Here is a 26124-nt window from a genome sequence, read left to right as displayed (position 1 = left end):
TACTAACCTCAACCTAAGTAACCTTTATTTCAACCTCATAACCATTAACCTCAACCTCATAACCATTAACCTCAACCTAAGTAACCTTTACCTCAACCTTATAATCACTAACTTCACCATGTGTAACCTTTACCTCAACCTCATAACCATTAACCTCAATCTGAATAACCTTTAATCAACCTGATAATTACTAACCTCAACCTAAGTAACCATTAACCTCAACCTCATAATCACTAACTTTACCATGTGTAACCTTTACCTCAACCTCATAACCATTAACCTTAACATGAATAACCTTTAATCAACCTGATAATTACTAACCTCAACCTAAGTAACCTTTATTTCAACCTCATAACCATTAACCTCAACCTCATAACCATTAACCTCAACCCAAGTAACCTTTACCTCAACCACATAATCACTAACTGCACCATATATAACTTTTACCTCAACCTTATAACCATTAACCTTAATATGAATAACCTTTATCTCAACCGGATAATTATTAACCTCAACCCAAGTAACCTTTACCTCAACCTCATAACCATTAACCTCAACCTCATAACCATTAACCTCAACCTAAATAACCTTTACCTCAACCTCATAATCACTAACTGCACCATATATAACCTTTACCTTAACCTCATAACCATTAACCTTAATATGAATAACCTTTACCTCAACCGGATAATTATTAACCTCAACCTAAATAACCTTTACCTCAACCACATAATCACTAGCCTTATGCTTAACTGTAACTTTGCCTGAAATTAGGTAGCTTTATTATCATTACTTTAACCCCAGTATCTTTAATAGTAAACTGAGTAGCATCAATGTCAACTTCACTTAAGTCACCCTGACTAACTTTTATCCCAACTTTATAATAACTATTTTACTAAGTCACTCTGATTAACCTTTACCTCAACCTTATCTTTAGTAACCACAACCCGAGTAACCCTACTCCAACTCCATAACCACTATCTTCACCCTGAGTAACCTTTACCTTAACCTAATAATCACCAACCTCACTGTAAGTAACCTTTACCCTAACCTCATAACCAATACCCCTACACTGAGTAACCTTTATCTCAACCTCATCTTCACTAACATAATGTCATAATCACTAACCTCACCCTGAGCAACCTTTACCCTAACCACATAATCACCAGCTTCAGCCTTAACTTTACACCAGTACTGTACTTCAACACCAGTACTTCTCAACCTCATCACCCGAGTGGAAATGATTTACCTGGCAGGTCGCTTGTGGCAGCTCCATTTTTGCTAAAGTGCTGTTCTTTATGGACTCGGACCAGAATGTCGGAATAAGGTCAGGTTTCTAATCCATTTGTTTTGTCAAGTCAGCAGAACCGCAGCTGTTTCTCTGAATGTAAAGGCGTAGGCTTGGTTTAAAGCCAAAACTGAGAATTGTCTTCTCTGACAGCCCGACCCCTAAACCAGCAGGCAGGGGGTGCAGTGAGAGCAGCAAGGAAGCCGTCCAAATATATATGGAGTATGAGGACCTTACCTTAGTCTGTAATGAAGTGGACTTCCTGACCAGCCTGTCTCACTCTCAAGCAGATCGCTGACAAACAAAAATGTCTCACCCTCAAACTCAGCACTGACAGACAGACTTGTCTCACTTTTAAATATATTGCTGACAAACAGACCTGTCTCACTCTCAAACAGAGCACAGACAGACCTGTCTCACTCTCAAACACATCGCTGACTAATGGACCTGTCTTACTCTCAAACAGATTGTTGACAGATCTTTCTGTCTGCGTTGTGTTTGAGAGTGAGACAGGTCTGTCTGTCTCTATTTTGTTTGAGAGTGAGACAGGTCTGTCTGTCTGCATTTTGTTTGAGAGTGTGTGTGTGTGTGTGTGTGTGTGGTTACGCTGCAGCAGGCTCTCTGGCCTCCATTAGACTCACTCTGATTGCTTTAGACCTTGAATGTAGAGCTTGAAGGAGAAGCTGGCTGTAGCACCCACGCTGTGTGTGGTCTCAGCTTGTGTGTGTGTGTGTGTGTGTGTGTGTCTCCCAGTGCCATACCAGAACATCCGCTATAAAAGATCATGTGAGAAAAGAGTGGTTGTGGAGACCAGAGAGCGACGTCCAGACTGATACTGCGGCTCATTTTAAGCGATTAGTTCTAGAAGAACATGAAATCTCCTGGCAGTGGAACTGAAACATCTCACCGCTCACACACAGTACAAACAAAACAGGTGTAACGACCTCCTGATGCGTTTCAGCTCATAATCAGATAAAGACACCCGGTGTCAGTGTCAGTTTACGCTGCCAGTACAGTCACATGATTAAAGCGATAAAATACATGTTTATTTAATGCCTGATGATTGATGACATTTTAACATGAAGACTGATTAGAGTCTGTAAAATAAATCACATGATGGTACGTCATGAATCACCCAGACATTCTTTTAAGAAAATATATGTTAAGACATTTAAAAACATTAATGGTTTCCCTGTCTGTCTTTGTGTTTGTCTGTCCCTCAATCTGTCTGCCTGTCTGTCCATCTGTCTGTCTGTATATCTCCCAACCTGTCTGCCTGCCTGTCTACCCATCTATCTGTCTACCTGTCTGTTTGCCTGTCTGCCTGACTCCCTGTCTGTCTGTCGGTCCCCTCATGTGTCTGCCTGCCTGTCCGTCTGTCTGTTTCCCCATCTGTCTGTCTTCACCTCCGTCTGTCTACCTCTCAGGGAAGCAGAAGTATCTGTGTGCGAGCAGGAACGACTGCACCATCGATAAGCTGAGGAGGAAGAACTGTCCGTCTTGTCGGCTGAAGAAGTGCTTCGAGGCGGGGATGACTCTGGGAGGTATCGTACTCACGGGGTGGGCGTGTCTGTCTGTGCGGACGCTGCTGTCTGATTGGTGTTTGGGTTTAAGTGATGGGACACAGAGACTGGGGTGTACTCAGGGTATGATTTAGAAAAAAGTGTGACAACAAATGCGTGTGTGTGTGGTTATTTGCGTGACAGTCCAACACTGACCTGGTTTTTGGGTACCAACAAACGTGCATGTGTGTGTGTGTGTGTGTGTGTGTCTGTGTGTGTGTGTATGTGCCCGTAGTGATATTACTTGTGAAGTCAGTAACATGTGAAGAGATAACTTTCACGGGCGTGAAGCGGTTATTACACACACACACACACACACACACACACACACACACACACACACACAGAGGTGATATTGTTCTTCCATTTCTTAGAACGTTCCAGTTTCATTCTCACTTGTTTATCTACAAATTACAAAAAAAAAACTATTTCAAGTAGTAAAGCAGTACTACTGTATATGTAGTAGTATTTTTTGAGAGTATTTTTGTATTTTGTTTAGTCTTCTTTCCTTTCTTTTACCTTTTCATTTTTCAACATTGTTCTTTTAGAAGTGGTTTTAATCATCCATAATACGTACATATATATATATAAATCAGAAAATTCAGATAATTGTGCAATTGTAACTCCCACATTGAGAAAGAAAATCGCTAAGGCTTCCCGCGGGGACGCAACGGTACCCCGAGACACTCACTGCGGGAGTTGTACACATGTGATACAGCATGTGATAGAGATGAATGTTTTGTGGTGCTGTGACACGCTCAGTACTGACAGTCCCACATGGAGGCACAGATGTGATGCTGTGATGTTTTACAAGATGCATATGGTACAACAGGTGTCTGTGTGTGTGTGTGTGTGTGTGTGTGTGTGTCCCAGAAAGCTTATTAATCGTCAGTCCTTGCTCTCTAGCGAGACTCTTTTGTCTATTGTCTGCCATTAGATATGTCCTGACACCAACTCAGCTATTAGCGCTTTCTCTCTCTCTCTTTCTCTGTGTTCGTGTGTATGTGTATTTGTGCATGTGTGTGTGTACTATAGTTGCAGGTGTGAAGTGTGTACTCAAAGATTATCTCATGTTCACCTGTCACAAGCAGAAACAGGTCTCATATCAGAGAAAGGAACCTAACCTGGAGCAGAAGGTCTAAAGAATCAGTGAGGGAACCAGAGGAACAGGAATCAGTGATGGGGAGAGGTCCCGGGGGGCGGGGTTAGTGGGGTGTGGCACGGGGTGGTGAAGGGGTGGGCGTGACCGAGGGTGAACACACTTGTGAGTTTATGCGGTGCTTTATTAAACCAGGGCAGGATGATATCTCTGACACCACATCAAAGAGAAGATCAAAGACAATAATACAGAGCGGGAAAGATGAAAAGACATAAGAACACTTGAGGGTGTGCTGTTAGAGGAATTTAAGCAACACACTGGGGTTTCATGTAAGAGCAAGCATTTCATTTGTTGATTATTCATTAAAATCAAAACATTTATAATCATCCTTAAATAATTATGTTTCTTCTTCTTTAAACAGCTGGCTTTGATCTCTTTATAATCACGCCTTAGTTTTACCTGAACGGAGCGAGTCTGTCTCTAATGCTGACACTAGAGACTCCTTACTTTAAGAAAACTCCACATCCGCTGTGAATAAGCTGTTGCCATAGCAACAATAACACATCATAATGAAATCTCAGCCTATGATTTGCTACTTTAGCTCTCAAGCTATCAGAATCGAGAACACGAACTAGCCCCGAAGGAAACGGAGATAGAGAGAAAGACATCTCACGTGCTGGACTCCTGTTAGGAAAATTATATGCTTAATGATTTAACGTCCAACCTGAGGTTGGTGCAAAACTTGTGCCCCCCATTCCCCGTTACGGTTTCCTTGAAGCACTTGAACACAATTCCACTTTCACTTATCAGTCTTTAGTAAGACAGTGTATATTCAGTATGCATCTCTCTTGCTCCAGAGTTCACACACACACACACACACACTAACCTGCTTTGTTTTATTTGTTTGAATTTGTGCTTCATTAAACACACCCCATTCACTTTGTTAAGTTTAGTTAAAGGCATGAATGAGAGTGTTATAAAGGCTACACAGTGCACAGGAGGGTGTCAGGGCAAAGCCCTATGAAGAGCACGTTTCATATATACGGTATATAATATCTTTTAGAAAATTCTGCTTAAAAACATTAAATCGTTTTTAGATAGAATTTAATGTACTGATTAATTATAATATGTCATGTATAAATGTTTACACAAACATTGCAATAAATGAGGCTTTAATTCGGAGCCGCTGCTGTAGTTGCATGTAGAAGCATGAGAAACGTGAAAAAGTGTGAAAAATAGGAAAAACGTCAAAAGTGTGACAAACCTGAGGAGTGTGGAAAAGTGTAAGTAACATTAGAAACATGAGAATAGTGAAAAGTGTGAGAAACATGAGTTGTGTGAGAAATATGAGAAATGAGAGCAACATTAGAAACATGAGAAACATAAGAAACATAAGACGTGTGAGAAACGTGAGAAACATCAGGAACATCAGAAACGTGAAAAGCATGAGAAACATGAGAAGTGTCAGACATGAGAAGTTTGAGAAATGTGAGGAGCATGGCAAATGTAAGAGTGTGAGGAACACTAGGAGTGTAAGGAGTGTGAGGAACAGTAAGAGTGTGTAAGGAACAGTAAGAGTGTGTGAGAAACAGTGAGAGAGTGTGTGAGGAACAGTGAGAGTGTGTGCGGAACAGTGAGAGTGTGTGAGGAACAGTGAGAGTGTGTGAGGAACAGTAAGAGTGTGTGAGAAACAGTGAGAGAGTGTGTGAGGAACAGTGAGAGTGTGTGAGGAACAGTGAGAGTGTGTGAGGAACAGTGAGAGTGTGTGAGGAACAGTAAGAGTGTGTGAGGAACAGTAAGAGTGTGTGAGGAACAGTAAGAGTGTGAGGAACAGTAAGAGTGTGAGGAACAGTAAGAGTGTGTGAGAAGTGTAAGGAACAGTGAGAGTGTGTGAGGAGTGTGAGGAACAGTAAAAGTGTGTGAGGAGTGTGAGGAACAGTAAGAGTGTGTGAGCAACAGTAAGAGTGTGTGAGAAACAGTAAGAGTGTGTGAGGAGTGTGAGGAACAGTAAGTGTGTGAGGAACAGTAAGAGTGTGTGAGGAACAGTAAGAGTGTGTGAGGAACAGTAAGAATGCGTGAGGAGTGTGAGGAACAGTAAGAGTGTGTGAGGAACAGTAAGAGTGTGTGAGGAACAGTGAGAGTGTGTGAGGAACAGTGAGAGTGTGTGAGGAACAGTGAGAGTGTGAGGAACAGTAAGAGTGTGTGAGGAACAGTAAGAGTGTGTGAGGAACAGTAAGAGTGTGTGAGGAGTGTGAGGAACAGTAAGAGTGTGTGAGGAACAGTAAGAGTGTGTGAGGAACAGTGAGAGTGTGAGGAACAGTGAGAGTGTGTGAGGAACAGTGAGAGTGTGTGAGGAACAGTAAGAGTGTGAGGAACAGTGAGAGTGTGTGAGGAGTGTGAGGAACAGTGAGAGTGTGTGAGGAGTGTGAGGAACAGTAAGAGTGTGTGAGGAGTGTGAGGAACAGTGAGAGTGTGTGAGGAGTGTGAGGAACAGTAAGAGTGTGTGAGGAGTGTGAGGAACAGTGAGAGTGTGTGAGCAACAGTAAGAGTGTGAGAGGAACAGTAGGAGTGTGTGAGGAGTGTGAGGAACAGTAAGTGTGTGAGGAACAGTAAGAGTGTGTGAGGAACAGTAAGAGTGTGTGAGGAACAGTGAGAGTGTGTGAGGAACAGTAAGAGTGTGTGAGGAGTGTGAGGAACAGTGAGAGTGTGTGAGGAACAGTAAGAGTGTGTGAGGAACAGTAAGAATGTGTAAGGAGTGTGAGGAACAGTAAGAGTGTGTGAGGAACAGTAAGAGTGTGTGAGGAACAGTAAGAGTGTGTGAGGAACAGTGAGAGTGTGTGAGGAACAGTAAGAGTGTGTGAGGAACAGTAAGAGTGTGAGGAACAGTAAGAGTGTGTGAGGAGTGTGAGGAACAGTAAGAGTGTGTGAGGAGTGTGAGGAACAGTAAGAGTGTGTGAGGAGTGTGAGGAACAGTGAGAGTGTGTGAGGAGTGTGAGGAACAGTAAGAGTGTGTGAGGAGTGTGAGGAACAGTGAGAGTGTGTGAGCAACAGTAAGAGTGTGTGAGCAACAGTAAGAGTGTGTGAGGAACAGTAAGAGTGTGTGAGGAGTGTGAGCAACAGTAAGAGTGTGTGAGGAACAGTAAGAGTGTGTGAGGAACAGTAAGAGTGTGTGAGGAACAGTGAGAGTGTGTGAGGAACAGTAAGAGTGTGTGAGGAGTGTGAGGAACAGTGAGAGTGTGTGAGGAACAGTAGGAGTGTGTGAGGAACAGTAAGAATGTGTGAGGAGTGTGAGGAACAGTAAGAGTGTGTGAGGTACAGTAAGAGTGTGTGAAGAACAGTAAGAGTGTGAGGAACAGTAAGAGTGTGTGAGGAGTGTGAGGAACAGTAAGAGTGTGTGAGCAACAGTAAGAGTGTGTGAGGAACAGTGAGAGTGTGTGAGCAACAGTAAGAGTGTGTGAGGAACAGTAAGAGTGTGTGAGGAGTGTGAGCAACAGTAAGAGTGTGTGAGCAACAGTAAGAGTGTGTGAGGAACAGTAAGAGTGTGTGAGCAACAGTAAGAGTGTGTGAGGAACAGTAAGAATGTGTGAGGAGTGTGAGGAACAGTAAGAGTGTGTGAGGAACAGTAGGAGTGTGTGAGGAACAGTAAGAGTGTGTGAGGAACAGTAAGAGTGTGTGAGGAACTGTAAGAGTGTGTGAGGAACAGTAAGAATGCGTGAGGAGTGTGAGGAACAGTAAGAGTGTGTGAGGAACAGTGAGAGTGTGTGAGGAACAGTAAGAATGCGTGAGGAGTGTGAGGAACAGTAAGAGTGTGTGAGGAACAGTAAGAGTGTGTGAGGAACAGTAAGAATGTGTGAGGAACAGTAAGAGTGTGTGAGGAACAGTAGGAGTGTGTGAGGAACAGTAAGAGTGTGTGAGGAACAGTAAGAATGTGTGAGGAGTGTGAGGAACAGTAAGAGTGTGTGAGGAACAGTGAGAGTGTGTGAGGAACAGTAGGAGTGTGTGAGGAACAGTAAGAGTGTGTGAGGAACAGTAAGAATGTGTGAGGAACAGTAAGAGTGTGTGAGGAACAGTAGGAGTGTGTGAGGAACAGTAAGAGTGTGTGAGGAACAGTGAGAGTGTGTGAGGAACAGTAGGAGTGTGTGAGGAACAGTAAGAGTGTGTGAGGAACAGTAAGAATGTGTGAGGAACAGTAAGAGTGTGTGAGGAACAGTAGGAGTGTGTGAGGAACAGTAAGAGTGTGTGAGGTACAGTAAGAATGTGTGAGGAACAGTAAGAGTGTGTGAGGAACAGTAAGAGTGTGTGAGGAACAGTAGGAGTGTGTGAGCAACAGTAAGAGTGTGTGAGGAACAGTAAGAATGTGTGAGGAGTGTGAGGAACAGTAAGAGTGTGTGAGGAACAGTAAGAGTGTGTGAGGAATAGTAGGAGTGTGTGAGGAACAGTAAGAGTGTGTGAGGAACAGTAAGAATGTGTGAGAAACAGTAAGAGTGTGTGAGGAACAGTAAGAGTGTGTGAGGAACAGTAAGAGTGTGTGAAGAACAGTAAAAGTGTGAGGAACAGTGAGAGTGTGTGAGGAAGAGTAAGAGTGTGTGAGGAACAGTAAGAGTGTGTGAGGAACAGTACGAGTGTGTGAGGAACAGTAAGAGTGTGAGGAACAGTAAAAGTGTGCGAGGAACAGTAAGAGTGTGTGAGGAACAGTAAGAGTGTGTAAGGAACAGTAAGAGTGTGAGGAACAGTAAGAGTGTGTGAGGAACAGTAAGAGTGTGTGAGGAACAGTAAGAGTGTGAGAAACAGTAAAAGTGTGAGGAACAGTGAGAGTGTGTGAGGAACAGTAAGAGTGTGTGAGGAACAGTAAGAGTGTGTGAGGAGTGTGAGGAACAGTAAGAGTGTGTGAGGAACAGTAAGAGTGTGAGGAACAGTAAAAGTGTAAGGAACAGTAAGAGTGTGTGAGGAACAGTAAGAGTGTGAGGAACAGTAAAAGTGTGTGAGGAACAGTAAGAGTGTGAGGAACAGTAAGAGTGTGAGGAACAGTAAAAGTGTGTGAGGAACAGTAAAAGTGTGAGGAACAGTAAGAGTGTGTGAGGAACAGTAAGAGTGTGTGAGGAACAGTAAAAGTGTGAGGAACAGTAAGAGTGTGTGAGGAACAGTAAGAGTGTGTGAGGAACAGTAAAAGTGTGAGGAACAGTAAGAGTGTGTGAGGAACAGTAAGAGTGTGAGGAACAGTAAAAGTGTGTGAGGAACAGTAAAAGTGTGAGGAACAGTAAAAGTGTGAGGAACAGTAAGAGTGTGTGAGGAACAGTAAGAGTGTGTGAGGAACAGTAAGAGTGTGAGGAACAGTAAAAGTGTGAGGAACAGTAAGAGTGTGTGAGGAACAGTAAGAGTGTGTGAGGAACAGTAAAAGTGTGAGGAACAGTAAGAGTGTGAGGAACAGTAAAAGTGTGAGGAACAGTGAGAGTGTGTGAGGAACAGTAAGAGTGTGTGAGGAACAGTAAGAGTGTGTGAGGAACAGTAAGAGTGTGTGAGGAACAGTAAAAGTGTGAGGAACAGTAAGAGTGTGTGAGGAACAGTAAAAGTGTGAGGAACAGTAAGAGTGTGAGGAACAGTAAAAGTGTGAGGAACAGTAAGAGTGTGTGAGGAACAGTAAGAGTGTGTGAGGAACAGTAAGAGTGTGTGAGGAACAGTAAGAGTGTGAGGAACAGTAAGAGTGTGTGAGGAACAGTAAGAGTGTGTGAGGAACAGTAAGAGTGTGTGAGGAACAGTAAGAGTGTGAGGAACAGTAAAAGTGTGAGGAACAGTGAGAGTGTGTGAGGAACAGTAAGAGTGTGAGGAACAGTAAGAGTGTGAGGAACAGTAAAAGTGTGAGGAACAGTAAGAGTGTGTGAGTTACAGTAAGAGTGTGTGAGTAACAGTAAGAGTGTGAGGAACAGTACGAGTGTATGAGGAACAGTAAGAGTGTGAGGAACAGTAAAAGTGTGAGGAACAGTAAGAGTGTGTGAGGAACAGTAAGAGTGTGAGGAACAGTAAAAGTGTGAGGAACAGTAAGAGTGTGTGAGGAACAGTAAGAGTGTGTGAGGAACAGTAAGAGTGTGTGAGGAACAGTAAAAGTGTGAGGAACAGTAAGAGTGTGAGGAACAGTAAAAGTGTGAGGAACAGTGAGAGTGTGTGAGGAACAGTAAGAGTGTGTGAGAAACAGTAAACGTGTGTGAGGAACAGTAAGAGTGTGTGAGGAACAGTAAAATTGTGAGGAACAGTAAGAGTGTGTGAGGAACAGTAAGAGTGTGAGGAACAGTAAAAGTGTGAGGAACAGTAAAAGTGTAAGGAACAGTAAGAGTGTGTGAGGAACAGTAAGAGTGTGTGAGGAACAGTAAGAGTGTGAGAAACAGTAAAAGTGTGAGGAACAGTGAGAGTGTGAGGAACAGTAAAAGTGTGAGGAACAGTAAGAGTGTGAGGAACAGTAAGAGTGTGAGGAACAGTAAAAGTGTGTGAGGAACAGTGAGAGTGTGTGAGGAACAGTAAGAGTGTGTGAGGAACAGTAAGAGTGTGAGGAACAGTAAGAGTGTGAGGAACAGTAAGAGTGTGTGAGGAACAGTAAGAGTGTGTGAGGAACAGTAAGAGTGTGTGAGGAACAGTAAGAGTGTGTGAGGAACAGTATTTAAATCGAGTCTTGCCTCAGCAGGTCGTGTTTTTTGCCTCTAAGTGTAGAAATAAGATAAAAATCAGAATGCAGTTAAATCTCTGAAATGAGTTCCGACAGTTTCAGGGAGTGGAACAGACTGAGGGTGATTGTAGGGTGTGTGTGTGTGTGTGTGTGTGAGGGTTAAATGGTTAACACACTGTGTTAGCAGCAGTATGTGTGTGTGTGTAAGCGTGTCATTACACTGAATGAGAGATAATATCTGTTACCCGCAACACCTTCACATCCAATATTTTACTGCTCGCTGTCTCTCTCCCTCTCTCTCTCCCTCTCTTTCTCTCACACACATACACACACACACCATCTCACTCTTTCAATATCTAATTCTTTTCATTTTTCTACACACCTCACTCAATTTGTCTCACTCCTTTCCCATTTGATTCTGTCCATGCGTTTTTTCTTTCCCTCCATGTCTCACCTCGTCCCTGTCTCACTAAATTTACATCTTACTGCCTCTCCATGTCTCACTCTTTTCCTGTCTCATGCTCTCCAAGTCTCTGTCTCTTTCTGAAGTTGATATTTAAAGTGTTCTTTCCTGGCATGACTGTTTTAACACATTCTCTTCCTCTCTCTCCCTCTGTCTCTCTGTCTCTCTTCCTCTTTCTGTCTCTTTCTCTCTCTCTGTCTCTCTGTCTCTTTCTCTCTTTTTGTCTCTCTCTCTCTCTCTCTCTCTCTCTCTAACTTTAGACGTGTGTATAATTCCGTCCTGGTGCAGGGAGTATGTTAGTAAGTTTAAGCTGCCAGGAAAGTCATGTGATCTGGCTGTAATCCCCTGTTCCAGTGTCGAGACGCGTGTTCCTCCTCGCTCCTGGGTGAATGCCGGTTCCTCCCAGAGTTCCTTTAGAATATTCTGTGTTGTTGTTGTTATCCATCTATCTATCCATCCATCCGTCCACCCAGAGGATATGGCTTCATATTTAAATACGCAACCTAATTTTATCTTGTTAATTAAAGCAAATCTGTTAAAGAAGCTCAGTTCATTTAAATCAGATGGATTTCTGTAGGTTTGTATTTCATGGCGTGTAGAAGAAGCACCACTTAAATTCTGTATGCCGATGACACACTATTGCTTTGATTCTTTTTAAAAGCTCTCTCTCTCTCTCCTTCTCTCTTTCTCGCTCTCTCTTTTTGTTTCTTTCTTTTATCCATAATAAACCTGTATGTTTTGCAGCTGCATTTCGAAGCAATTGTAAAGGATAAAAAATTTTCAGGGAGCTTCACGCTAATCCGGCACCCTGGTAGTGACCTCACACACATTCCTAAATGATATACCGGAGCTCCAGAGGTATTTTTGGTATAAAGAATGAAGTGAAGATCAGATTGGAGTTTGTGCACTGAGGAGTTGACAGTAGAACAAATTCTCGCTGATGTTCTGTATGATAAATCCGCCACAGCAATGATTAATGTGTCGTCTGCATAGCTCTAATTCATCACCAGCGATTTTATAGATACAAGTGAAAAGAAAGAGGTGTTGTAAAGCTCTAAAGATCTCTACAACCAACCATACGATCTTTCTGTCTGAAGCTAGTTGAAGCTATCTCTGCAGCCTACGAGGTTAGCTCTGTAGAACTTCTAGAAATTGAAAACAAAAAAGAAAATATTGTCTGGATCACTTGTGATTTCAGGTAATTCATTCACTGGCACAACAGCGCACGCTAGTATTGCATCACAGAGTACCACCTGCTATCAGGTGTTGGTATCAGAACATTCCGTGTGAGTACAGGAGATTGATATCTATTACAAACTTAACCCAAGTGACCCAAGTGATTACAGAAGCCCTGTACTGCCAGGTGAAGTTTCTTTTTATTTAACAAGTTGTTATTTCAGCAACATTAGTCAAAATACTGAGATGGTAGTTTCTAAATAATGAGACAGTAAGTCAAATGAATAAAAAACTCGCCAAGTGAAAGTAGTAAGATAATAAGTTAAAATAATGAGGCAGTGGGTTAGATAATGCGATAGTAGCTAAATAACATGATAATGAGTTATGGCATGAAATAGTCATTTAAGATAATGATTGTTAAGTAGAAATGGTCAAAAAGATAAAAATAATGCCCTAGTAGCCAAATAATGAGATAATTAGTCAATTATATAGAGATAGTCATTCTGAATCATGAGACAGAACATCAAAATAATGAAATTAGTTTAAAAAGTGAAAAATTATGTCATAGAAAGTCAAAATAATGAGATCATCTGTCATAGCGTAATGTAGGGGAAAAATTGGCAAAAATAAGACAAGAATTTTGACATAGTGCCCAAATAATGAGATACTGAGTCAAACTAATGGTGTAGCAGCAAACTACTGATAGTGTAACTTACCATACTGACTTAGTAAGTGAAAATAATGAGATAGCAAGATAGCTACCAAATAACGAGTTAATACGTCGAATTAATGAGATAGTCAGTCTAAGCATAAGGCAGTAAGTAAAAATGATGAGATAATCAGAATAATGAGGCAGTTGAGTCGAAATAAGAACATTGAACTCAAAATATAAATGTAGTAACAAAATGAGTCAAAAGAATAGTTTAGTAAAGAAAATGATGATATATGAAGTAAAAATGGCGATTTAGAAGACAAAACTATATGATTGTAGGTTAAAACAATGTAGTGGTCAAGCTAATAAGCTAGCAAGTTAAAAACACGCATTAAGTAGTCCAAGTAATGAGATAGACCGTGAATAACAAGATAGTAAGTCAAAAGCTGAAATATCAAATCAAAAACAACTCGTATATAACAATTGAATTTAAATACGCAGATCATTGAAAGGCCAGTTCACATCTTGAGCTTCACTGCTTCCGTGTCCGAAGACTGCACACGTTTAAATTAGCAGGATCCTGTAGCACCTTAGAGACGCACAGATCTCTCAAGTTGTTTGTGTTGTCTGTCGGGTTTTCATGGAAGGCAGAGGTGAGAGACAGACCTTCGGGAAGGAACACGGCAGGACTGTAGATGAGGTGAGGACGAAAGGAGTGGAAGAGCTGATGATGGAGAATTGGGTGAAATCATACGTGCTGGATTGGCCGTCTGACACGGACAGAGATGTGGCAGGAATGTAGGAAGCCTTGTCATCTAGTTTTCCTCAAACGTGAGCTCCTGGTTTCTTCTTCCTTCCTTAGATGTTATAATAGCCGCGGCGTCTCGCCTGTGACGACGGCGGTGGCGGCGCTGCCTCAGACAGTTTATTACAGTGTTTAATGGCCATGCAGCTCCACACGGCATGTGAAGTTATCACCGCATTCCTTCTTTTTCTGACGATGTATAATGATGTGAAATACATCCTGGCAGATTTGGCGCTGAAGCTAACAGATCATTTGGGCTCCAATTTTCTTGATGGTAGTGATATTACTCAGGCACGTTTGGGTTATTTAATATCTCCTGGACACCATGCTTTTTTGACGATCAAGACTGGTACTGCAGATTATTTCTTTTATGCATTTTTCTTTTTAAAAAATAAAATTGATGGAAGATTTGCAGAAATTCAAGCAAATTGCTGTGCGGCAAGTCATAAAATGTGGATTAGGGTGGAAATTACATGTAGTGAAGATATGTAATGGATTTTTCATTTTATAATGAGAAGGCTACTACTTTTTTTTCCTTTTTTGTAACTTCAAAGAAAGAAAAGTTGGACACACAAGGAGGGCAGGAAGTGTAGCAGTGTGTGAGTTTATGGAATTCTTGTATAATTTTTATTTTTATAGTTATATACTGTGGTTGTAGCATTAGTTCGGATTTTTTTTTTCTATTATAGCAGCTATAAGCCACATTAAAACCGAGCGCATTAATATAAGCCAGTGGTTTGCAGCTGAATAAGCAGCTTCTGTACAGCTGCTTTGTCACAATGTCCGGTGCTGAAAGCGCTATACAAACAAACCTGAATAGAAAAGAGCTAAGTACTGCGGTGTGGACACTGATACACCGAACCGACCCCAAGCCCACAGCGGAAACGCCGCAGGGCCTGGAAAGAATGGCTAATGATTTGTTTAGCATGTGGACAATAACGATTACAGCAAATAACTATGCTAACATTGCTAAAAGCACACAAACATGAACACATCGCATGGCTGGGAAAGACTGAATGTCCACTGAGACAAAATAGGAGACGCAGCTGGCTGCTGAGGTGTTGGTCAGTAGACAGTTAGTTAAGCGCTATGGCTCGAACTCTCTCACACACACACACACACACACACACACACACACACACACGCACACACACACACACTTCAGAAAGCAAAGGGCCGGGATATAAATGGACACTGAAACACATACGCACCTCTGTGTGCCAGAACACGAGCAGAATGTGAGACTAAAATTAGTTGTTGCTTTTGGGGTGATGAGAGACAATGTTTTCCGACATCTAGAACGATCTCATTAAATGTACGTAATTACAGCCATCAGTTAATAATGTCATCATTACGAAGCTGCTGCAGTGTCAGAGGAATGAAACACAGTGTTCGTATCAGTGAGAAACTGTCGTATAATGAAGGAAGTTAATTAATTGGTAAATGAGTTAAACCGACTCTAAACCCTACTCCCTAAACTCTAATCCCTTAAACCCTACACTATAAACCATCAACACAAACTCTTAATACTGCACCTTAAACATTTAACCTTAAACTTTAAATCCTAAACTCTACACCCTACAGCCTTAATTATACACCCTAAATTCTACAATCTACATGTACTACTAATTCAACTCTAAACCCTAGACGCCATATCCATTAACTCTGCACCCTAATCTCTAAAACCTACATTCTAATCTCTAAAACATAAACCCTAACGTCTAAACTCTACACCTTAAGCTCTAACCCTTATGGTCGAAATTCTTGATTTTAACTCTACATCCTAAACCTTAAACTCTCACATTTATGGCATTTGGCAAACAACCTGATCCAGAGTGACTTACATTGATTTATCTTATTACACACATGAGCAGTTAAGAGTTAAGGGCCTAACAGTTGCAAGTTGGTGTTGCTGGGGTTTGAACCTGGGACCTTCTGATCAGTGATTTTCCAGTCTAATCGCTAAAGCAGCACATCAATTAATCCCAGTTCATAACATAGTAATTTATGTATTCCTAGACAATTAGTTAATAAGGAAGAGTGCCTGGGTATGCAATTAGCTTGGTTCTTCGTGTAGTTTTCCTGGTAACTGTTACCTACGCAAAGAACCTCTAAGTAACCATTTTTCTTTCTTAAACACCAATCAGTAGTCCAACACCTTAACCACTTAGCTACCCCTAGAACCTAATCTCCAAGCCCTATATTCAAACCCAACATCCCAAACCCTACATAGTAAACCCTACACCCTAAACTCTAAACCCTGCACCATACACCCTAAGATTTAAAGGATACACCCTATATGTTAAACCCTATGCCCTTAATGCTCTATACGCTAAATTTTAAACCCTAAACTTTACACGCTAAAGTCTACATCCTATACCCTAAACTTCACACCCCAAACTCTAAATGTTGAGAGCTTGGGAAATAGGTCAAGCTTAGTGAAGGCGTTTAGCTCACAACCATTACAGTGGTGAAAGGAACCATTTTATGTTTTTTAGATTTTGCACACTCCTGATGGGGGAAAAGACATGGTTTTTCAAGGAATTGTTTTGAATAGGCAGAACATTGTGTAGTTTTGCAGTTTTTCTTTTAGTAGGTGTTTAAGAAGAAAAAACAAATGGGTTTCTCAGAGGTTCCTTGGGTAGGTAACGGTACCGAACAGTTGCTGAAGGAAGTTTCTTAATAGGATTAGCATTGCGACCAAACAAGCTCAAATGACACAGTAAAGTTAGACAAATCACGTTAGGCTAAGGTCAAAGGTCAGCAGCGTGGTTTACAAAAATATATACATTTAGCTAAAGTTTCTTTTAAAGATTTCTTTTTAAATACACTCATACACTCATTCAAGCTGACGGGATTGTAATTTAGCGGAGCTGTACTCCCTCCTGGCATGAGTTCTTCTAGTTGTTGTTGTGCGCTTTGAACAGTAGGAGGAAACCCGAGAACCCAGAGGAATGCAGTGCTACATTATGTAATGTTATTCTAAACTATTACATTTCTGACTTCTGTGTGTGGTTGATTTTAGGTCTATAATTTATGTACCGTCTCAGGTTCCATCTGAAACACGTGCGCCAAAACGCCTCAAGCTTTGATATTTAGACGTGTGCTTTGAAGCGAACAGCCATGCTTGGTGTATTGTTGAGAACATGAAAGTAGTAAGTCGCATGTCGCCATCATCGCAGAACCATGCTTATTCCTCATGATGCATAAAATTGCACACCTCATGTATCTATAACAGATCGGGTGTGTTACTATAAAGCTGCACTATTAATCAATACCTGGCAAATAATCACAGTCCAGAACTCCTGCTGTAGTATGAAATGTGCATAATACATATGGCATGTAACCTGTCTTGATAAAGATGCATAGTGTTTATATTTCCTTCCAACTCTCTGGAAATACGAGGGTGAGTCAAAAATTATCTGCACTCTGGCTGTTAATTTATTATAATTTACTTTTAGAAAACACAAATGCATAATTTTTCGACATAATCACCAATGTTATTATTAATTATGAATCTTTCGACGCAATTATTAACCGCTTTTTAATATAATTTGTCCATCTGTCAACAAGCTGTCATATTTCCTTATTACAAAAACGTTTCAGGCTGAGAGCTATGAATGCACCGCTGTCTTCACTTCTTCATCAGAAGTGAATCTTGGTCCTCATGGGGTATACCTTCAGGGGAGCAAACAGGTGAAAGTCTGACGGAGCGAGATCAGGATAGGGAGGATTCTTTAACACCTTAAAGCCAAGTTTTTGAGTGTTGAGCGTGTGGGAAGAAGTGTATGAGATCACGATGCCCTCAGATAGCAGTCCTTGGAGTTAAATCTGAAGTTTAGGCTTCAGCTCTTTGATACAGCTCTTCACTGTAATGAGCACTATTGATTGTTGAACCTTTTTCCTGATAATGTTCCAATACTGGCCTTTGAGAATCCCAGAAAACTGCAGTCATTGGTTTCTCGATCAGTGATTGAGGATGTTTCCATTCTATGCTCTGCCGTTTACTCTCAGACTCGTAGTGATGAATCCGTGTCTCTTAACCAGTAATGATTCTCTTTAAGAAACTTTTATCTTTCTTAGAGTATCGCTCCACATTCAGTTTGGACATCTGCAAAAGCCTTGAATAAGACTTGCTGATAAGATATTTAAGATAACCAGAGTGCGGATCATTTTTGACTCAACCACCAATGTGTTGGGATCAGTAACAAGGTTCCAGAGTTCATTGGGATCTGAAGAATTTAAGTTTTGGATCAGGTTCTGAAAGGTTTGTTGAATAAGAAACATGCAAGAATATGTAAGAATCTTGAATTTTGCTTTTGTAGAAGTAAAATTGTGAGCTGGTTCCAACATACAGCTGAAGCATGCACTGAAGTTCCTCTGGTTCGAGTACTGGGGTATTGAAAGAGTTTTTGAAATAGTTTGTTTTAATAAATTTGCTCCTGTCCAATTTAGAAGATGAGATGATTTAGACTGGGCTCTAAGGGACAGGAGCAAGGGAACATGCAAGGATCACACTGCGAGTGTTGGTCTCATGCCAAAGGGCAGAGTTGTAGTACTGCTGAAATGCCATGTGTTTCTAACCAATAAAACAGCACCTGATGGGTCACAGTAAATGTTGTAAACTCTTCTTTATATAAGTAGCTAATGATTTATTTAGTAAAACACCAGGTTCTTCAAGCTTGGCTGATTTAGTCTTTTTTTTATGCACTGTATTTGGTAAAGTTTTGTTTCTGACCAATGGAGGAAAGGTGATCACGAGAACATCTTCAGTCTTATGTGCTTTTTTTAATTTAATGATGTGAAGTTGAAAACCACACCAAAAATTAACCAAAACCAAAAGAATCTATTTCACATGGATTCAGACTCTTTGGTGCAAAATATGTTGTACAAGAAGATTTACTTGTTAGAGCTTCCTGAGAATCACTTTTTTGGAAACCAGAATTTTCTGTCCAGTGTAGTTCAAACCTTGACTGTGTTTTAAAGGGGTTGCTGTGTTCAGCCCTGTTTGGGGATAAGACTACAGAAAGTCTGCGGTTCAGGTCCTGAGTGATGCATTAAAACTTTTGGACCAGGCTTAGAGCGGTGATGCTTTCAATATTTATTGGAGAATTAAAAGATTGTTGGCAGGTTTAATCCTGCTGTTGCTCTCTTTACAGGATTTGGACCAGATTCTCAGACACTGCTGGACGTCCTGTTTGGGACACAATTCAGAACACTAGTTTTGAATCAGGTTCTGAATAACATGTGAGAACCATACTGGTTTGTATCGACAGCCAAAAGGGTTCTGAAAGAAATTTGTTTTAGTAGGATCCTGATTTTAAGCCGGCTTTGTAAAAAAAGGTAGAAAGTGACCATTTCTGTTTGATGTTTGGACCAGGTTCTTGTAACAGTTCCTTGTCTTGGTGTGAGCAACAAGACAACTTCGGCGATATTACAGGAAGTTAGTAAGTTTGTTTCTTCCAGGTTCTGGATGGTTCCTTGTTTGAACCCCAGTTAACATTAACAGTCCCTCACATAGGCAGCTTGCCAAGGGTGGTACAGCACACTATGCTCCTGAAAAACCATGTCCCCGATGTCACTTCATTAAACGGCACTACAGAGGGAGAATACCGCTCCCTGGCCCCGTCCTCCCATGACCCAACAGCATGGCCTCTGACAGTGTGTGCTGCAAGAGAAGCGAACTGTCATCAAAGGTGGTAACATCAAACATCTAAGCCGAATGTTGCTTTGTTGTAGTATTAAAAAACAAATTTGAACATCAAGAAACTTGGGCCAGGTCCAAGAAAAACTGTAAAATGCAATTATTAACGGTAAAGATAAAAAGCAAAAATTAATAGCAAAATTACTTGAACTATAAAGAGGTTGTTGTTTTTAAATCTTGTGACAATGTTGACTTTCTTCAGGAAATTTCTGGCATGAAGCCCGGCAGAGACGTGAGGTAATGCATTTGATGTTGTGACAGGATGGTGCACTGTTTGCACCGGGTGTGCACTCGCTGGGTTTCTTATACGAGTGCAATTGATGCTAGTTGGCAAGCAGTAGATGATCTTCAAATCTTCAAAGCTTTATTCAGGTCTAGATACACATTCAGTGCGGATAAGCAATGTGTGAAATACGATCGTTTCTTATTCGGGAACTTGTAATTTAGTCATTATCCCACGGTGATGGAAACGTGAACTGTTCAGCCACGTGTGTAAGGTAGGGATTATCTGCAGCTCTGGCCATGACGGGATGTTATCTGTCTCCATCAGGAGGAAGTTTCCTGTCCTGTTATCCCATAATGCTCTGTGGTAATCTCTCTTCACAGAGAGTAGTCATAATATTCCTAGGCAGAGCACAAAACTGCGAAAACATGCAGTCTGGGGAAGCGTGAAAAAAAATGAAAAAATCAAAACAATTAGTATTATTTGAGTTTTTAGGCTGTCGAGTTAATCTGCTTCTTATTGCATTTCCTAATTACGTCAGTTTGAATTTCAATATTAAAGTGCTTTTATCTCACCAAGATGAGAAAGTGAACTTACAGTTTAACACCATTTTACATAACCATTAATTGCTTCTTTTTACCCTCTCCATGTTTAATGTTTTTTATAAATACCTATACACATTTATATTTTTATTATCAGATAAAAAGAAACACATTTGTAATGTCATGTAGTGTCCGTAACTTTGAATTCAAATTTTTCAATGATCTAAACTGTCACTCAGATGAAACTCTGCCAATTTAGCCGAGTTAAACCTGAAAAAGTGTAATTTTTTAATATGGACACTACAGTTTTTTTTTTTTTTTGGTTTAGGGGCTCCTTAATTTTGTCCAGAATGCTTTAGTTTAAACATGAATTTTTACAGCTCATATGTTTTTAAAAGCTGACACTAATTTTATTATAAATAGTCAAAAATAAATAGGAATAATTTGTATATTAAATTATTATTATTAGAAGCGAGACAGTATAACGCTGAAAAATGGCCATGTTTGGGGCTCATATAAAATCATCTCTCCATAACGGCTGAATTTAGCAACGTGACATGTTTAGGGAATCGAGATCACTTCCATGTTGCATAAACTTTAGAAGTGGCTTTTTTGGCACACAGACTCTCTGTTTTAAATGTCTTATGTTTTGGCTGATAATAAATCTACACTTACAGTAAGTCTGAATGGAAATGGTAAGTGTTAGAACAGTTTAATGACAAGAACAAAAAAGGTTTTTCATTTAATGATGAACTGCTAAATGCAAATGAACATTTCAACTATATCTTGCATGTTATGAATTGTTTCTGCTAATTATGATAGTTATGAATAAAACATTTATTCTACCGTTCTACAGCGAGTAAAAAAAACATCATAAATACAACAAGCCGGAATTATTACAGCAATCTAACAATCTACATGTTTAATCGAAACTAATAAATATTTGTTTATTTATTTTTAATGTATATTAGACATTAGACAGCCTGTAAAAAGTCTGAGCACGGCAAAATACAATGGAGTGCGTGATTTAGTTAAAGAGACGTGATTCCAATCCCGATGATTTACGCAAACAAGTGTTCCTTCTGAAACTTCGCCCTATTCATTTACATTTCCTCCAGCGAATCTCTAAACCACTCCTTACGCCTCGAGAAGCAGCGCCTTTTCAGCGACTCCGCTCGAGCATCCCTCCCTCACACGGTCGAGAGAAACGCACGTCTAAAACGTTTTCTAGATTAAAAATACATTTTGTAATCTGAGCTGTAACAATGTTCTCCGAGATGGAAATGGCCAACTCAAAATCTATCTACAGTAAGCTAACACCTCTGTAGGAGTGCCAGAAGAACCTAGACCGCTTCACATGAAACCCTGCGCTCGAATGGCAGCGTGAAACATCTGAGAAAGAGCAGAGAGCAGCCGGCTGTGGGTGCACTCAATAGTTTTAGCACCCGGATGATTTATGACACATATGTACGTGCGGTGCTGCAGAATCCTGGATTGTGAACTTCAACTCCGCTCCAGCTAGTTCTTGTAAGAATCCGTAACGCGTGGTGTACAGGAGCCTCGATTCACAGCGCTGTCTTTTTATCTCCAGGTGGCGAGTTGTAACTATCCGCTTCAGAACATCACAATAAATCCTCTTGTCGGTCTGGGAGCTCATTTGTACTGGATTTGTTTCTCTACAGGGAACTGGAACAGTTTCGTCTCTTATTGCTAGTACTTAGTGATTTTATTTCCACGCAGATTAGCAGCAATAGCAGCCTGCAGCAGTTAGTCCAGACTGGAGGTCAGATCGTTTAAGTGCCACCTGGATCGATGTCTCGATTATTTTACACGCAGTGACAGATAGATTGATACAGTACTGTGCAAAGCTTATGTTGTTTATGTAACAACCTCAGCACGACCTCATCTCGTCTGTTCCAAGCCCTCAGCATCAGCAGTATACTAATCACCAGCCTGATCATCTGTCAGGATCTGCACCTGTTTCTCACTGGGTCAGGACTGAAGTTAGAGTAGATGATTCATAGGTCACCGTTCCTTTGGAACTGCTCGGGTACAGGAACCCTGGAGAACTATTCCTCAAGACTACATTAAACAAACAAGAAAGTCTACAATAAAAGTCTGTGAGAAACTTGACATTGTTCATTGTTGAAGATGTTTCTGCAGGGTGTAAATGAGTGGGCGGAGTCAAGGCAAATCCAGAAGTTTCACGAAGATCTACATTGAGACTGTGTGTAAATTAACCTCATCGAAGATGTCATTTGCATGAGCTCATTTTTGTTTACTTTTGGAAAAAAAAATAGTTATATGATGTCATTTGATATGATGTGACGTGCTTCATGCCTCGTTTAGAGTCTTTAAGAACCTTTTTGCGGGTAATATCGACCAGTCTTAGTGGAAAATCCCTTCCTCAGGATTACTGCTCAGATACAAGCAGCTGCACAGGCATTTAAACTCATAACTCTTTGATGTTGTAGCGATGTACTGTATGGAGACTCCGCCCCCTTCCTTTCATAATCTCTCAGCTTGTTTTTTCATCCTTCACTTTTCGCCCCGTGAGATTGGAGATTGCCTTCGGGTCACGAACGTGGAGTGAAATCTATCAGTGTGTGTTCGCCATAGCTAACTGTACGTGTGTGTGTGTGTGTGTGTGTCTTAGTTAGTTGTACATAGAATTCCTCTAATCCATCCACTGTTGTATTTAGTTTCTAATTCGGAGAAGTGGTTTGTGAAAATAACGCATCCACACGTACGTGCATACTCACACACTTACACACACACACACACACACACACACACACACACACACACACCACCAGTGCGTTATCATTCCACTTTGTGGTGGAAAGTCAGCTTTAATATCGGAACTCGTTGAGAGTAATTTGTTTATTCTAAAACACCTCATTTACATAATACTCCCTTTGCAGTTTATTTTGCATGTGGCAGAATTTACGCAACAAATCACAAACACGACACCCCACACACACCTCAGACCTTTTTCTACCCATAATAATACATCGTGTATGTACGCGTGTGTGTAAACGGGAACCAATTTGTTGTTGAATTTTAGTTCATTTGAACATTTTCTTGTGTAATTATTATTATTACGTGTTCCTGTAATTAAAAGAAATAAACAGAAGGAAACATTATTTTAGTGTGTGTGTGTGTGTGTGTGTGTGTGTGTGAGAGAGATGGTATTTTGTTAATAAATGATGTGTTTGAGGTTATTTAGTTACAGTTTGTCCTCGACTTTTCTCTCGACTACAATGATATGTTTTTTTGCTCAATTTTTTTTTTTTATAAAGGGTTCGAGGTGCAAACTCCAAAGTACACGAAATGCAGCAGCAGCTGCAGCAACGCCGTGAAACTCCATGCTTTTAACACACAAGTTTTAGTTCCAAAGTGAGGAGAACCAGGAGCACTAAAAACACCGCAGCACAGCTGTGAATCCCATTTCTGAAAACATCTTCCAAATGTTTTACATATAAAAAAAAAGTGTTTATTTTTAAATGAAACCAAATGATCCGCTAGTAGAACCAGGATATTTAATGATAAGGATACAAATGAAGTCTAGAAATAAGCTGAGATTCTCCTCAAACAGTTTGCACATAGGGAAGATTTTAACTCACAACACGTAACAGCGCAGTGAAACGCTCGGGATCTCTAATCTGTTGATATTTTGGAAAATAAAATAAATGAATAAAATTAATATAAATACGTTCTCAGGAATTGTGCCGGAGGACATGAATGCAGTTTAACGGGGTTTATTATAGGAAAAATAATGAAATCAAAGACAGCAGTCAATAATCAGAGACATGGTGATGGACAGTCAGCGGGGTGAGGCGAGAGTCTGGCGGACAGGCACAGGATCAAAACCCTCCGGACAATCATGATTAAACACTTTGGTACTGACTGGGACAAATAAAACACAATGTGCAGCCTAGACAACCTGTATGTGATTAACCTGTGATTAACAGTTCAAGCGTGCAGTCCGGAGTCAGGTGGACGTGACCGTGTGAGCGTCCATATGTCAGAACCGGGAAATTATAAGTGGGCATCATTTATTCCGGTGGAGTCTCAGCTACTTTAAGGTTCTTGTGATTGGTGTATATCAGAAACAGGTACTCGTTCTCATCCAGTGCCGCCATCGGTACAGGGCCAGCTTTACCGCGTTTCTTGTTTTTTAATCCAGGAACAGCTTCCAGGTGAAAATCAGCATCGGGTGCAAGGTTTCTCCCTGTGGCTGTTGGAAAGGACGTTCTAGACAAGAGATTTCAGGAGCATTGACCTCTACAGTCCACTCTTTGTTGGGTCAGGGTGTTAACAGATGGGAGCCTCATTTTGCTTCCCGGGGTTCTGGGCAGTGGCTGGATGCCAGGTCAGCTGTTCAGCATTGTTTTGTAACAGGGAGGATAGTGAAGCCCCAGTCCCGCTAAACCCATGGATTGGGATGAGCGCCAGCAAAATTTGGCTTTGCACTTTCTTAAAAATAGTACGAGCACAAACTCTTACCACAAACCCTGGTTCATTATGACGCCATCTGGGCCTCCACATTTTACTGCCTCTGTAAACTAAAACCATCTTGACATGACAGACATGGGTGAAAAGATCTGGGGAGTAGATCTGAATGTTGTCTATGCGCTGAAAACCCTCCCAGTGTTTTATGTCGGAACCCTACGGCATCTCAGGGTTAAGGGCCAGAGACTAAATGCCATCTTTTACTTGTCCCCTCCCAAGTACACAAATCAGGTTAAGCTTTGTGTAGCTGCTCAAAGAGAGCAGGAATCAATGGCAAAGGATAACCTCACAATGGCATGGGTTCAGCTAGAGTAATCCATACAAGGTCTTTATTTTCCATCAAAAAGAACCTTGCAGAAGCTGGAGAGGTGGAGGAGTGTGTGTATCCCTGAAATCTCCTCCATGGCTCTGGCCTCTTCCTGAGATGGAGGGTAGGATCTTGAGGGCTGTTTGGTTGGAAGGGAAAGGCTTTTGCTTAGCTAAGGTAAATATTCCAGGGAATGTTTACTTGTATTGGGATTTCATGGCTGCAGATAGTTGTGAAGATCTCTGACAGTGGCTGTGGAAGTATCAGGGGCAATTCTATGATTTTGTAAGTGGGGGTACATGGTGGGCTTGGGGTTTGGTGATCATGGGAAATCAGATTAAATTAGAAATACATACAGGCTTAGAAAACATTGAGCATAATCTCCAGCAATGTGTTAAATCGGGCACTGTCACAAGAGCCTAAATATTATTTTGTATTTTTGGTAAAATATTTTTGTTCAGTTATTTATAAAATCAACTGATAAAGTAACATTTATCTTTTTACTATTTATGCAGTAAAATTATGAGCACTACTGCTACAGTAAATCATCTTTATTCAGCAGTCTGCCGGTCAGTCTTGATCAGTCACGTGAAAACAAAACAAACAAGGATGCTATCAAGGCGATATTAAAAGGTTACACTGTAAACACACCATGCACAGTGTGACGTGTCATGGTTGAGTCGTGCTGTACATCTCTCTCCTCCGTTTTAAATATTTGCGGTCCTTCGCAGATCAAGCAGTGAGTGACGGCGCTCTGATCCAATCATGGCTTGCATTGTTAGGTTGAGTACAACTGACAAATGATGTTGGGGGAAACAGGTGGGCCAATAAATCTCCGGGGGCAGGGGAGTGGGTACTACCACCGTGTGCCCCTGGGCAGTATGCTGAATCATGCCTCTGCATCCAGCTAAGGAAAAGAACTATGGGAGAAGGAGACTTTCTAGTCGTTTAGTGGTCCTGTGCAGGGGGGTAGCGTTTTGACCTCACCCCCATCCAAATGAAGCTCTGCAGAATTGGCGCCAGAGTCAATCTGTACTCAGAGTCAGTCAGTGTGTTCAGTACTCATGATGTCAGGGTAAGAGGCGGGGCTTTCTCATTTTGTCTTGAGTGTGGCTGAATGAGATATCGGTCAC

At 41.0% G+C, this 26124-nt stretch overlaps 1 protein-coding gene across 1 annotated transcript in view; it reads left to right on the top strand.

Annotated features, from left to right (window-relative positions):
- Window positions 1-26124, top strand: part of ar (androgen receptor) — a 112252-nt gene that overhangs the window by 26264 nt on the left and 59864 nt on the right. The window contains exon 3 of the mRNA XM_053484933.1: window positions 2716-2832. Within this exon, the coding sequence (XP_053340908.1) occupies window positions 2716-2832 (117 nt within the window). The remainder of the gene's footprint in view (window positions 1-2715; window positions 2833-26124) is intronic.

The sequence above is a fragment of the Clarias gariepinus genome, chromosome 24 (genome assembly GCF_024256425.1).
Source record: "Clarias gariepinus isolate MV-2021 ecotype Netherlands chromosome 24, CGAR_prim_01v2, whole genome shotgun sequence".
In the NCBI taxonomy this organism is placed as follows: Eukaryota; Metazoa; Chordata; class Actinopteri; order Siluriformes; family Clariidae; genus Clarias; species Clarias gariepinus.
This window is presented reverse-complemented; position numbering and strand designations above follow the sequence as displayed.